At 36.5% G+C, this 12944-nt stretch overlaps 1 protein-coding gene across 4 annotated transcripts in view; it reads left to right on the top strand.

Moving 5' to 3' along the window:
• TOP6BL (TOP6B like initiator of meiotic double strand breaks) overlaps positions 1-12944 on the top strand; it is a 64993-nt gene that overhangs the window by 34694 nt on the left and 17355 nt on the right. For 3 of the 4 annotated variants that reach the window (XM_064492089.1, XM_064492088.1, XM_064492091.1), the window contains exons 5-9: positions 4098-4181; positions 5506-5561; positions 6097-6168; positions 7673-7872; positions 10029-10175. In XM_064492089.1, coding sequence (XP_064348159.1) covers positions 4098-4181; positions 5506-5561; positions 6097-6168; positions 7673-7872; positions 10029-10175 — 559 coding nt within the window. The remainder of the gene's footprint in view (positions 1-4097; positions 4182-5505; positions 5562-6096; positions 6169-7672; positions 7873-10028; positions 10176-12944) is intronic. The other variant, XM_064492090.1, reaches the window with a different exon arrangement.

Genomic DNA, 12944 nt, shown 5'->3' with positions numbered 1-12944 from the left:
GGCACAGAGGAAAACTGTGAGCTTAGTGCCCAGTAATCAGTTGGTGATGGGTGAGGAGAGATAAAAGAGCAGTATAACCTCAGAAAAACAAGGATTTCCTGAGAGTATTTGTTCTATTACATCTCACTGTCTGTGGTACTGTGAAGCTATTTAAAAGATATTTGAATGAAGAGAATGAGAAGAGAAAAAGGGGAGATTGTGAAAGATTTCATCATATACATATACCTCAACTGGGGAGAAGGATCAAGTAGTGAGATTTATAGTAAAGGCTAGTGAATGGAGACATCCATGAAAAAGCTGTAATAAATGATCCACTGCTTTGGGCATGTGAGGAGAGCTGATTCCAGGGAGGACTGAGGAAAGCTTCAAGAGAGATGCTGGGTTTTATGTTTATGTTCAGTCAGTCCTGCATCTTGGGGGTCCATTAGGCTGGTTAATGTGTCCTTCCAAAAACAAGACCTTCTTGGCAGCTTTATCCATTTTTATATTTATTGTTGCCATGATACGAAATGATAAAATGGGTAGAGATACACATATATACATACAAACATATCTATGTATTTATACCTATCTATCTCTGTATTTCTTTATTATCTACTATCTATATACTTATCTAAGTAAAGAGACAGAGACAGAGACACTGACTTTCTCTTAGAAAGTCATGTAGAGCCCGTAACCACGTAAGTTCACATTTGAAAATATAAGACAGCTCCCAAATTCTATCATATAATTAGGCTTTTATTTAAAGGTAAAGGCTGAAACATGATTCAATAATGGCTCCCGCTGCCCAGGGCTGGCAGCATTTATTTTTTCCTAACAACACGTAAGTAAATTAACTGCTTCTGTAGGTATGTCAGTCCTGGGATATTGGGTTTCTAACACCCAACTGTAAAAGGCTGTAAAAGACTGTGTAGTACGTGTGTGTATGTCTCAGTAATTTATGAGTAGATTTTTTTTTTCGTTTCAAAGTCTATTGCAGTTTTACCCAACAGAAAGAATATTATTTGTTAATTAAGGAAATATGCAAAGAAAGGATGTTCTGTTAATGTGGTTTCCCAAAATAATGCTACATTTGAAACTTTGAAGCCCATTGTTATAAATAAAAGTAGTTCCTATCCCTGGACTCACAGAGAGAGATTTTCTTTGTTCTAGGAAGTCGTCACTCTGAAGGGTAAGAGAGAATCTTACCTAAAATTTACTGAAGAACCCAAAATGTAAACTAACATACTCACTTACAAAAAACATTGTTGAGCTAATAGTACATTTTAAAGCAATGGGAATATTTTAAAACCCTCTTTTACTTGGCTTTAAAAAGCCAAGGTTATTATAGTAACAATATTTTTAACTCAAGAGTGTTTTGAAATTTACTTAAAAGGCTCAAAATGCTTTTCCTGCCCTGGAGCAAATGGTGCCTTCCTTTTAAAAAAATTCTCATTTTTTATTTTATGAGTAGATCTTCAAAGGAGCTATTTGCTCTGTGTCAGCTATCCTCTGTTGACCTGATATTTTGTCACTTTATCTTCCCACCCTGGATTAGGGGCCAATCCTTCTTGTGTATTTCTTTAGCATCTTTCATATATTTAAGTCATAAAGTTTTTCACATTGTCATATAAATTATTTATTTGTCTTTCTCTTCTGCTTAAGTGTAAACTCTCAAATTCAGAGATTATTTTATTTTTCTCTGTAGGCCCAAATACATAATAAACCACATTAAGTGCTTTATCAGTGAATAACTACATATACATATTCAGTAGTCATGTGTAAGCATTGTCTTGTCAGGCTTCATAAAAAATGACAGATTACGTAATATCTGATTCATATAGCTAGATGTACAGAAAATGAACATTCTTGGAGAGGGAGCAATGCACAGTGAAATGTGGGCTTTGGAGTTAGTAAGATCTAGGTTTGAATCCCAGTTCTGCCACTTAATTAGCTATGTGTGACCTTGGACAAATTAATTAGCTTATGTAGTCATTATCCTTATCAATAAATGGGGGTATTTCCTACATGTGTATAAACCGCTTGGCATGTAGCAGGCGTTCAGTAAATGGTAGCCCCCACCATTGTTAATTGTAGACCCTCTCCAGTAGCTGTTCAAGGAACTTTCACTTATTTGGTTGCCTTACTGCTGGATATAATTAAGCCCTTTCTATGATACAGCCTGTAATCACTAAGGTTACAGAAGTTTGAAACTGTTCCAGGAAGTTGTTTTGGAAGTGTTAAGTATAGAAAATGCTTTTAAGAGACCATTGCTTTTCTGTTATTTGAACATTTTATAATAAAAAATTGTAAAAGAAAGATATGACTATGGTATATATGCTGCAGTTACTATTTAATTGCTGCTATTTGCATGTATGACTAATCCTAGATTTGTTTCCAGAATTTTCTAACAGTCCCCATCCATTTTTCTAATACTTTCAAATATTCTTTTTAGGAAAACAAAGGTTTATTTCTTTTTTTTCATTTTTCAGTTTTATTAGGTAGAATCGTTACAGTTTGCACATATACAATGTATTGTATGTAAATAAATACATACACTATACTGCACATATTTTTTTAAATTTCCATAGATGAACTGTTCATTGTTTCTAAGAACAATTTAGAGCTTTAGCTTTTTAAACTTACATAGTTATCAAAGGAATGTAAGTGTTTTTGTAATAGTTTTTCTAATTATCCCCACCCACTGCACAGTTCTTGATCTCTTTTTCAATGTACTTCTAAAATGTATTATAATACTATATTTATTAGATATTTACATGTTTCTTTTGTATTGTGTTTAGAGATTTTGAGATCTGGGACCATTTTTCTCCTTTAATATACGCCTAATACATGGCTCTGTATTCTCTGAGCTACTAATAAGAACTTACTGATTTCTGACTCTGTTTCTTCTTCTTATTCTCCTGGACTTACCCATTTTTTTAGGAGACTCCTTCTAACTTTGGTTTTAGGGACACTATATTAAATATAGTGAATCAGAACAGGAAAATGATTAACACTAAAGCTTTGGAGCCATATCAGCCAGACCTTGGCAAAGTTGTTTAATCTCTTTGAGACTCATTTTTTTCCCCATAAAATGTAGGTTATATGTATTTAATATTGTTTTTGTGAGGGATAAATGAAGTGATATAAGTAAAATATTTTAGCATGATTCCTGGAATGGAGAAGGACCTCATTAAGTGATAAATCTTAGATTTGTAGAGAAATATAAGGGTATATTGGAAAGAGCTTGGATAGTTGGTGTTAGATAGATGTAGGGTCAAATTCTGGCTCTGTCACTGAACATCTGAGTGACCTTAGGCAAGTTGCTTAACTTCTCTGAGCCTCATTTTTTTTTAATCTACAAAGAGGAGATAGTAATACCTGCCTCCAGGATTGGGGTAACGTATGTACCGCACCTACACGTTGCTTGCCACATACTAGGCATTCATCAAGTGGTATCTATTATTGTTATCATGTATAATATATATTTTCAGATTATTATTTGGTTCTTAAAATAGTTTCGTGAGGTAGAGAGGGTAAGTTTTATCCCTGCTTTGGAGGTTAGGAAATAAAGTCCAGAGCAATTAAGTGATTTTTTTTTCATGGTTACTTAAGTAATTTTTACAGAGCCAGTATTAGAACACAGGTCTTCTGAGCTTTCTGCTTTACAGCTTTTCTTTAAAAACAAAATTTTAGGTGAACAGGTTAAGATTTAAAAATAGGTTCCTTTTAGTGTCTGCTCCTTTAACTCCACTCAGACTCTTAATGCAAATTGACCCACATTAGGATGGTAGGGTTAAGGTAGGGTTACTCTTCTCAGCTCCAATCTAAATTCCTTTTAAATTTATTCCAAACGGTGGTTTTGAGATTGTGCGTTTTACTCTGATGTTTATATGTGTCCCCTGAAGTTCCATGAAATAGGTACTTTAACCCAAGAAGTGATGGCTGTTAGATTCTCTTTTATGTCCAGGTCTCAGACACAAAGATTTTTCACCTTGGATGTCTGAAAAACCTTCTGAGATGTAATTAACTTTTATAAGAAGAAATACCATGATTTAATTCATCTGTGCTCTTGGGTTTGTGCATGTGTGGTGGATGTTTCTGTTATATTATTACAGGTTGATGAAAAGCCCAAAACTTTGATGACAGATAGTCTGATTATAAAGAATTTTTTACACAAAATCATCATAGTGCTCCCTAAGGTAAGATGTTCTTTTGCACAATGATTCTCTTGTTTAAGTCATATGTTTTTAAGAGACCTCTACTCTGTAGGACATGGAAGGATCTGATTGGTTCTCTTTCTTTTAATGACATTTACAAGTTTTAATACTGAATTGATTTGGTTTCTGTATCCTTAAGGCAGGTCTGATGTTGGTCATGTGACATAGTTGAGAACCCTTGGATATAGAGAAAACATTCTTTTGGGCTCTTATTTTCACTACCTTACTGTTTTATTGTATCACTTTGAATCACTTGTTTCCCTCCTCTGTGCTTCATTTTTCTTTTAAACCTGGATAATAAACCTTGCTGATTATCTCCTTTTCTAAAGTGACTGAAAGAGCCAGTAAGGAAAATTCGATAAAGTACTTCGAACTCTGGGGAGCTAAAAAAAATTTTTTTAAGATTTTGTGTGTGTGTGTGCTTTTTTTGGGGGGGGCAATTAGGTTTATTTTTATTTATGTTTTTTTTAATGGAGGTACTGGGGATTGAACCCAGGATCTTGTCCATGCTAAGCATGCACTCTACCACTGAGCTATACCCTCCCCCAAATTTTTACTATTATCTATAGGTAGATATGTTCATAAAGTTACTCACAATTAAGTATGCTATATAACTTTACCCTTTTTTCTTGAAAGTCTCCTTTTTCTGTTTTAAACAGGATTCAGTACTTATTGTTTGCCAGTCACTCTGTTCTAAGTGCTCTCCACATACTCACTCATTCAACCCTCCCAACACGCCCTGTGAAGTAGATTTTATCACCATCATCCCCCTTTTATAGCCGAGGAAACCATGGTACAGATGGTAAATAACTTGCAGAGCCAGGATTTGAAATGAGGCAGCCTGGCTTTAGAGTCCCTTATTACCTTTTATATTATATAGGAAGAAAAATATAGGTTGACGGTAGAAAATAATTAGAACAGTGAAGTAAATGGGAGAGAGGACTTGAGTCAGATGGAGATAGGGGAAGAAAAAGCAAACTAAAAAGCACAGACTATTCCACATATGAAAACAATGGAAAGAACAGAGAGAGAAACTGGTAGTTTGTTTAAGGAGGAGAAGAGATACATTAGGAGAACAGCAGAGGACAAAACGGTAGTATCTCCTGATAATTTGTGACTACTTGGAATTGTAGTGTAGCACTCAGTATATTTCAGATGCAGAATTTGAACACAGACAAGTGTTAATTATGTTTGGGGAAAGTGCAATGAAAAAAGGGTGATATAAAAAATACCTTCTCCTTTAGGAATTGATATGGAAGTTTTTAATCCCTGTTCTGTTAAATCTCACACCCCATTTATTTTGCAGATTAGATTTAATTTCAGTGTAAAGGTGAATGGAATCTTCTCCATGGAGATCTTTGAGTAAGTCCTTAATCCATGGCTTAAGTTTATGCAATGGCTGTACAGTTTTTCCTCAGTCATTATTAGCCTATTTTCAGTAGGTTCACAGTTTGATTTCCTGACTCAAAGTTGCTTTGAAACTAATTTTCTGAGACACCTCCACATTTTCTTATTCTATATTAGTTTTTAATGAGTAGATAAATTAATCTAAACCTTTCATATCTTTCCCTTTTACTAGAATGAGTGAACTTAAAAATCGCCATTTTCTCCTTGGTTAACTGGTTACTATATTCTAGTAAAATCTCTGGGGTTGGTACCTATGGGCCAAAATTTGTATCAGGCAGAGATTGATTTTTTGTTTTTAGACTCTTGTTTGAAGGGGGAGCAGGTAATTAGGTTGGTTTGTTGGTTGGTTGGTCTTAAATGAAGGCACTGGGGATTGAACCCAGGACCTTATATATGCTAAGCATGCACTTTACCACTGAGCTATGCCCTCTCCCCTCTGAGACTGGTTTTAGAATCTTTGAGATATGGCTAGCTTTTCTTTGCTTTGCAGGGCAGAGAACGAACCTACTTTGAACCTGTCGAATGGAATTGCTCTTGTCGTAAACTATCAGCATTATGTGAGGTGAAGGGGGAAGCATTGTTGTCCCTCTCCATGTTTTACTCTCCTGTTATGAGTATGAATGTGGGCAGAAGTTGAAAATGGTCTCACTTGTCAATTCTTAGTGCCAGGTATAAGATTCTTTGTAAGAAAAGTGAAAGTAAAAATTTTAAGCTATCTGTATTAAAAACAGATACTCCTTGCATATATTCTGATTGACCTGAGGACATGTTCCTTCTCCTCTCCATGTCTTAATTTCTTCTGTAAATGAAACAAAACAAACGCTGCTAATTCCAATCCCATTTAGACATGCCAAGAGAGGAATGATTTTAAAAGGTTAATAGAACTCTTGGCTAGAGAGATACTATGAACACGAAGGTAATCTTTTTTATTATTGTTTGTGTGTTAGCATTTTGCAGAGGTTTGGAAATCATCTCTCTTCCCACCTCCACCTTCTCCAGACTACAAAAAAAAAAAAAAAAAAAAAATCCATGGAGAAGGTGAAAAAACAAATGGAGTAGAACCGTGTGCCTTGCCTTCCTGTGCTACCCAACTACCACAGAATCCAAAGTGAACATGAATTATAGCAAGAAAAAGCCTAACTTGTGTTTAAGTCCAACTAATTTATTCTTTTTCAGTAGTTTCTGCCTTCATTTTTATGTCCTGAATCAACGTTGGTAGTCACAGGATCTTAAGGCTTGAAGAGACTACCTGTGGTTTTTCAGTCTGTTTTCTTACTCTTGCCCAAAATTACATCTCAGATTCTAATATATTTTATACTTTAATATCTGTAGGAAACAACCCCCCCCCCCCTTATTTTCTTCAGTAATCTTCTAGCATCATACATTCCCTGCAGGTAGACAGCTACGCTATCATAGATTTACTGAAAGAGTTTAAGCCTCTAAGCCAATGTTTGCAGACATATTTCCCTGGGTGATCTGATTAGTTTAGAGAGAGGGGGAAAGGTTCATTAATATTTCTTTTCTGTTTAGAAGAGAGCTGTTGGAAAGTAGGCAAATACGAAATTTCACTAGATTCTTTCTAGGAGAGAAAATGTCCCATTTTTCCCTCATTACTCCTGTCAAATAGTGACTCAGACTTCTTCAGGGGAAGGTGTAGCATGTATAAGAGCAGACATCTAACTATCATGAGACCGGTTTAGGCTGTTTGTGATTCAGGGAACCCCGACCATCACCCTCACCATGCTGATCTGAATGATGTTGGAAACTTCTGCTCAGAACCATAGAGTAATTTTAATGGAAGAAATATACTTTTGAGACTATAAAACTGCCATTACTGGCAGCAAAAGCAGGAGTCATGCTATAATTCCTGAAATGCTAATTTGTCTCCTTTTTCCATTCCTTGTGATTTCCTGAGTGGGACACAAGTTACTTATTCCAACAAAATTTATATGGTACATTATATGGTTATGCATATGCTAGAGGTTATAAAAAGAATTTTGAATTCTCTTTAAAATAATTTCTGAAGAGGGAAAAAAGCTAAATTTGTCTTACCTGTTTTTTGACAGGGCACCAAAATTTGGTACAACTGAATTACTCTGCAGCAGAATCCATCCTGTGCTGGGACATCCAGTAGTACTGTTCATCCCTGATGATGTGGTGGGAATGGGCTTGTTGGGAGAGCTGATACTGACTCCAGCTGCTGCTCTCTGTCCTTGCCCAAAGGTCTTTTCCAACCAGCTGAATAGGATTTCTTCAGTTTCCATATCCTTTTGATGACAGAGTCCATCAAAATGTTCAAATCCATTGTCTTTGAAAATGAATTTTTATATTTCAATTCCATAAAAGCTTGTAGCATATAAACTCTGTGTCTAGAAGCCAGTATGATCTATATAAAGGCAAAAATCCAGTATGAAAGCTAAGCTTGAGAATTCTTCCAAGAAACTGAAAACTATAAAATATGATGCATATGCCACACTCTTTTCATATTCTGAATGATGCATGAGAGAGAGGTGAGGCTGGAAAAGTAGTTTCTAGTTGAATATGGTGGATCTTGAGTGCCACACTAAGGATTGTGGACTTTATTCTCTGTATAATGGGAAACCATTGAATGTTTTAGGAATCTCTAGCAGCACTGTGCAGGATGGGTGGGAGAGAGAAGGCAGTAATCATTCAGTAAATAGGTAAGTGAACTGGGCAAGAGAAAATAAATGCGTGAGTTTAAAAGTGTGGTGAGCGTGGAAAGGAGAGACTTATCACTGGAAGGAATCAACATAATGAGGTAACCAATTCATTGCTGAAGTAGGGAGAGAATAGGGCTAAAGTTGATGTCAAGAATTCTATATCCAGAATAGGCAAATCTATAGAGACAGAAAATAGGTGGGGAATGATTCTATTTGGGGTGATTAAAATGCCCTAAAATTGATGATGGTGACAGTTGGATGACTTTTTGAATATACTAAAACCAGTATACTTTAAATGGGAAATTGTATGATATGTAAATTAAGTCTCAATAAAACTTTTAAAAAAGATTTCCATGGATGGCTGACAGAATAATGATACTGTAAGCAAGTCAAAAGTGGGGATAAAATGGAATTATAAAAAATACCCAATCCAAAATAGAATCCAAAAATAGAAAAGAAGAAAAAAGAAATAGAATACAAGGAACAAATGGAAAACAGGTAACAAGATGATAGATTTAAACCCAACCAAAACAGTATTCATATTAAATCTAAATAGTTTAAACCACCCAATTAAAAGAATTCACATGTTTTGACTCTTCAGATACCCCACTCTTATGCTGAGTGTGCAGCACCTTACAGCTCCCCTGGCTCTCAACAGTGAATATGTTGGCCTTAGCTTACATGTTACTGCCTTCTTGGATTTGTGTTGGAGACTTCATTTATAGGCACTGCCTCCCTTTGTTCTGTTGTGGCTTTCCGTCCCAGTGTCTACTGGGTAAGGATTTTAAACTTCACACTTAATGCCTTGTGTTTATTAATCCTTGTATTAAAAAGAGGATGAAAACAAAGAAAGATAAAGGAACATGTATATTCTGATCTCATTAGCCTTGGTTCAGGGGACAGAAAAGTTTAAGCAGTGGTTCTCAACTGGGTCATTTTGCCATCAGAGGACATTTGGCAAAGTCTGGAGACACTTTGATTCTCATGACTGGAAGGCGAGGGGATTCTGGCATCTAGTGGGTAGAAGCCAGGGATGCTGCTAAACATCCTACAATGCTCAGGACAGGCCCCACGATAAAGAGTTGTCTGGCCCAGAGTGTCAAAATGCCAGGGTTGAGAAATCTTGGGTTAAAGGGAAGGTGAAAGTGGGAATGGGAAGTCAAGAGAAGGAAACCACTTCAGGCGCCTACCTTCCTTAGTCTTGGTTAGAGAACAGATTGGAGAAGGTGAAGCATTTCCTTCTCAATCTGAATATACTCAGATAGTTACTGGAGAATACTCCTTTGATATACTTTTATTCTAACATGTATCATATCATATTACAGCTTACTGGTTTTTATGTGTATCTGTCTCCCATACTATAAATATGATAACTTGAAAGTAGGTATTAAATCTGTATATTCATCTTTGTATCCCTAGAACTTAATATAGTGTTTAGCCTGTGACACCATTCAAACCTATAATAGAGTGAGTAGAATCAATAAATAAACAAATTGTCCCAGTACTATACTTGCAGCTCACACTCATTAAACCCAGAATAAACTCTTGCGGAGTCTAGTGGATCTATCTCTAGTGCCTCACACCTATCCCCCATGTGGAAAAGGCTTAATATATAATCGCCTTGCATACTAGTTTATTTCTGAGAGTGTGAACCAGGTCAGTGTTCTGTTTGTTTTATGCAAATGAATACATAATCATAAAAAACTAAAATTTTGCAGTTTTCTTTAACAACTATACATATTTCTATATGGACCTTTAGGTCTGCCTCTGATATTGCCAAGCCAGGAGAAGCCAACTGCTGCTATCTTCAAAGATACCTCTTATTTCATTGACTGGAAGAAATATCACTTATGTGTGGTGCCCAATTTGGACCTCAATTTAGATAGAGGTAAATATATCTCTCTTTGTTTGCATAGGAATAAAGAAATTTGGAGAATATTAGAGAAATGCAAGGAAATATAAATAGCAGGGGTACTTAAGAATAGGACCCAGTGATCTGAGGGCTTAGGTTGAGGGATACAGGTGGGAGACTAAGTTTGAGAGTCCACGTGAAGTGAGTCAAACAGGTGTCAACAGGCAAAGCTCCATCAGAGCCTAACCGTTTGGCCATTACATGTTGATGCTGCTTCTGTCAGTTCTACTGCCTCCTCTATTCCTGGTCCTCTTGAAGTAGTCAGTGGGCCTTCATCTTCTAAAGACTTGTTCACAGGGTTTCTGTTGTACCTTAATCCGTCAACTCTGGGGTTTTAGAAAGGTTAGTAAAGGAGCAATGACACCTTTGAACCATTGTGGAAGATAAATGTTTCTTAATGAAATGAGAAAATCCATATAAAATTACTTAGAATTGTAATACTAATATTGTATTACTATTACAATTACATTACTATTACATAGTAAAATGTAATACTACATAAAAGCAAAGCACAAGGACAAACTATATAATAATAAACCTAGGATGCTGGCAGTACTATTCCTATAGAGCCTGACCACATTAGTTTTGGGTAAATCATGCTGAAAGTTGGATCCTTAATAATTGGACCAACAAATAAAACTGAGAAATAGGAATATGCAACCATGAGCTGGTGTCTAGGAGGTTTACAATCTTGGGCTTGACTGTTGTTAGCTAGAATCCTTTGAAATTTAGAAGGTAGTCTGGTCAGTTGGATCCTGAGGAAGATCACCAGTGGGGAGGAGGTACTCTAGAGCTGTGGCTGGTATGAGAAGAATAAAGCCTCCTGGCGTAGGGAAGTATCTCCAGGGAAAGACAGACTCTTCATCTAGGAAGCAGGCCTCATGGTAAGGCTCTTTTTTCTGGTGTAGGTAGTTATTCCAGAGGGTAGAATGAAAGGAGGGTGTCCTTGGGTTCCTGTAGGTAAGTAGTTTTGTGAAGAAAGAATGTTCGGTCTTAATAAGGCGGTGGTGGCCACAAAACTATGGGCTGGCCGTTACTTTTTATATTAAGAAAGGTCACAGACACTGAGCTAACAGCGGAGGTGAAGGTTAGGTGCCCAGGCATCAGGGAAGACGTTATGTTTAACTGGCCAGGACATTGCAAAGATGGCCTCTGTGACCAGCCACCCAGACCCCTGGCAGCACTTTATGGGGCCATCAGTGAAGGCAAAGTGCTTTCTTTCCCTGATCTCTTGGGTAATGCCCACCTGCAGTGCTGCCTGGCCCAACAAAGGGGATGTACCTACTGCACCTCTTGAGAACACTGGCCCCTAAAATGGCTCTGCTTTTGTATCAAAGTGAGCCTTTTTGAGTTGGTTTGGCTTTTATCTTGGGTGTGTGTGTAAATGTCTGAGTCCAAATCCTTTTCTCCCTTCCTGGTTTTGACCCTCATAAGGGGGTCCTTAGTAACTCGAACAGTGATTCACGTTCCTCTGAAAGCGAGGCAAGTGAAAAGTGAATCTGAGTGAATGATAAGTATTATTGTCTATTACTGTTATTTGTTTAAAACTGAATTGGCTATTTAGAAACTTAAAAAAAAAAAAAAAATCCCTGAAAATGTCCAAGATGCGACTCTTTTGATATTCTAAAACTGGTTTTTGCATATGCCCTAAAAGGAAGTTAGCTTTCTAGAAGGAATTGGTATTTCTCTTCTCTTGCCTTTGAGATGTAAATAATCAACTGAGGCTCTCACGAACTTTAATCACCTGATCCCTAAGAGTGAATGGGGAAAAAAAGGAGGCCTTTTAAACTCAAGCAGGAAGATTGTGAGATTTCTGTGTCCAAATAGAAATATGTATGTCTATGTCTACCTTATAAATATGCAGTGTCTCTCATTGCCAAGATTGGTTTGTGGATGAGCTCTGTTTAATTGGCTTTAAAAAAAATTAAATGCTCATATAAATTCTCAGAAATATAAAAGAAACTCCAAAATGAATTTCAGGTTCACATGATCTGGGAAATGTTCAGTACTGAATCAATATCTGGTATTGAAGGTAGCTTAAGCTTGTTGGTTTGATTAATATAGACATGTCTTTAGAGTCATCAATGTTAAGTATAATACTTCTGTTGTACCTAGGTTTATTAGAGGCCAAATAGATTGTATCTGTTGCAGATTTGTCAGCAAGGAACATAACTTGATATGATGAAACTTTAAGTAAATGTAAATGAGATAAGAGCCTTTAGGTAGACTCTATAGGAATAATTATGATTTGGGAATGTCTATCAAAAATAGTCTCCAGATCTTGGCAACCATGTCCTGTCTGCTGTGTGCCACAGACAGTGGGGTGTTGCTCCAGGACCTTGCTTCAGATGTGTAAGATCCTCCTCTTCATTAAACCATTGATGTCTTTGGGGGGGGGGGAAGAATATTTGGTCTTAACAGATGAGATGTCATGCCACCAGGACTTTTTAATCTCTAAGGCTCTCTATAACTTCTGTTCCATTTTTATTTTATTTTCATGCTTTGTTGGTTTCCTTCATTTTTGCCAACTTGTAGTACCTTGTAGTACCTGGACTTGCTCAGTTAATTTTGGAAATGAATAATATAGAAAACGTCCCCTCATCGCCCTCGCTCATTACTCTATAAAGGACAGAACCAGGATCCACATGGAAGTACTTCTCTCTACGGATCTGGATGGAATTTAGGACTATTGTGATTGTATTCTAAAAGATCAAGATGCTAGAAAGTGACTGTAAGACTCACATT

Source organism: Camelus dromedarius, chromosome 12 (genome assembly GCF_036321535.1).
Source record: "Camelus dromedarius isolate mCamDro1 chromosome 12, mCamDro1.pat, whole genome shotgun sequence".
Taxonomy (NCBI): Eukaryota; Metazoa; Chordata; class Mammalia; order Artiodactyla; family Camelidae; genus Camelus; species Camelus dromedarius.
This window is presented reverse-complemented; position numbering and strand designations above follow the sequence as displayed.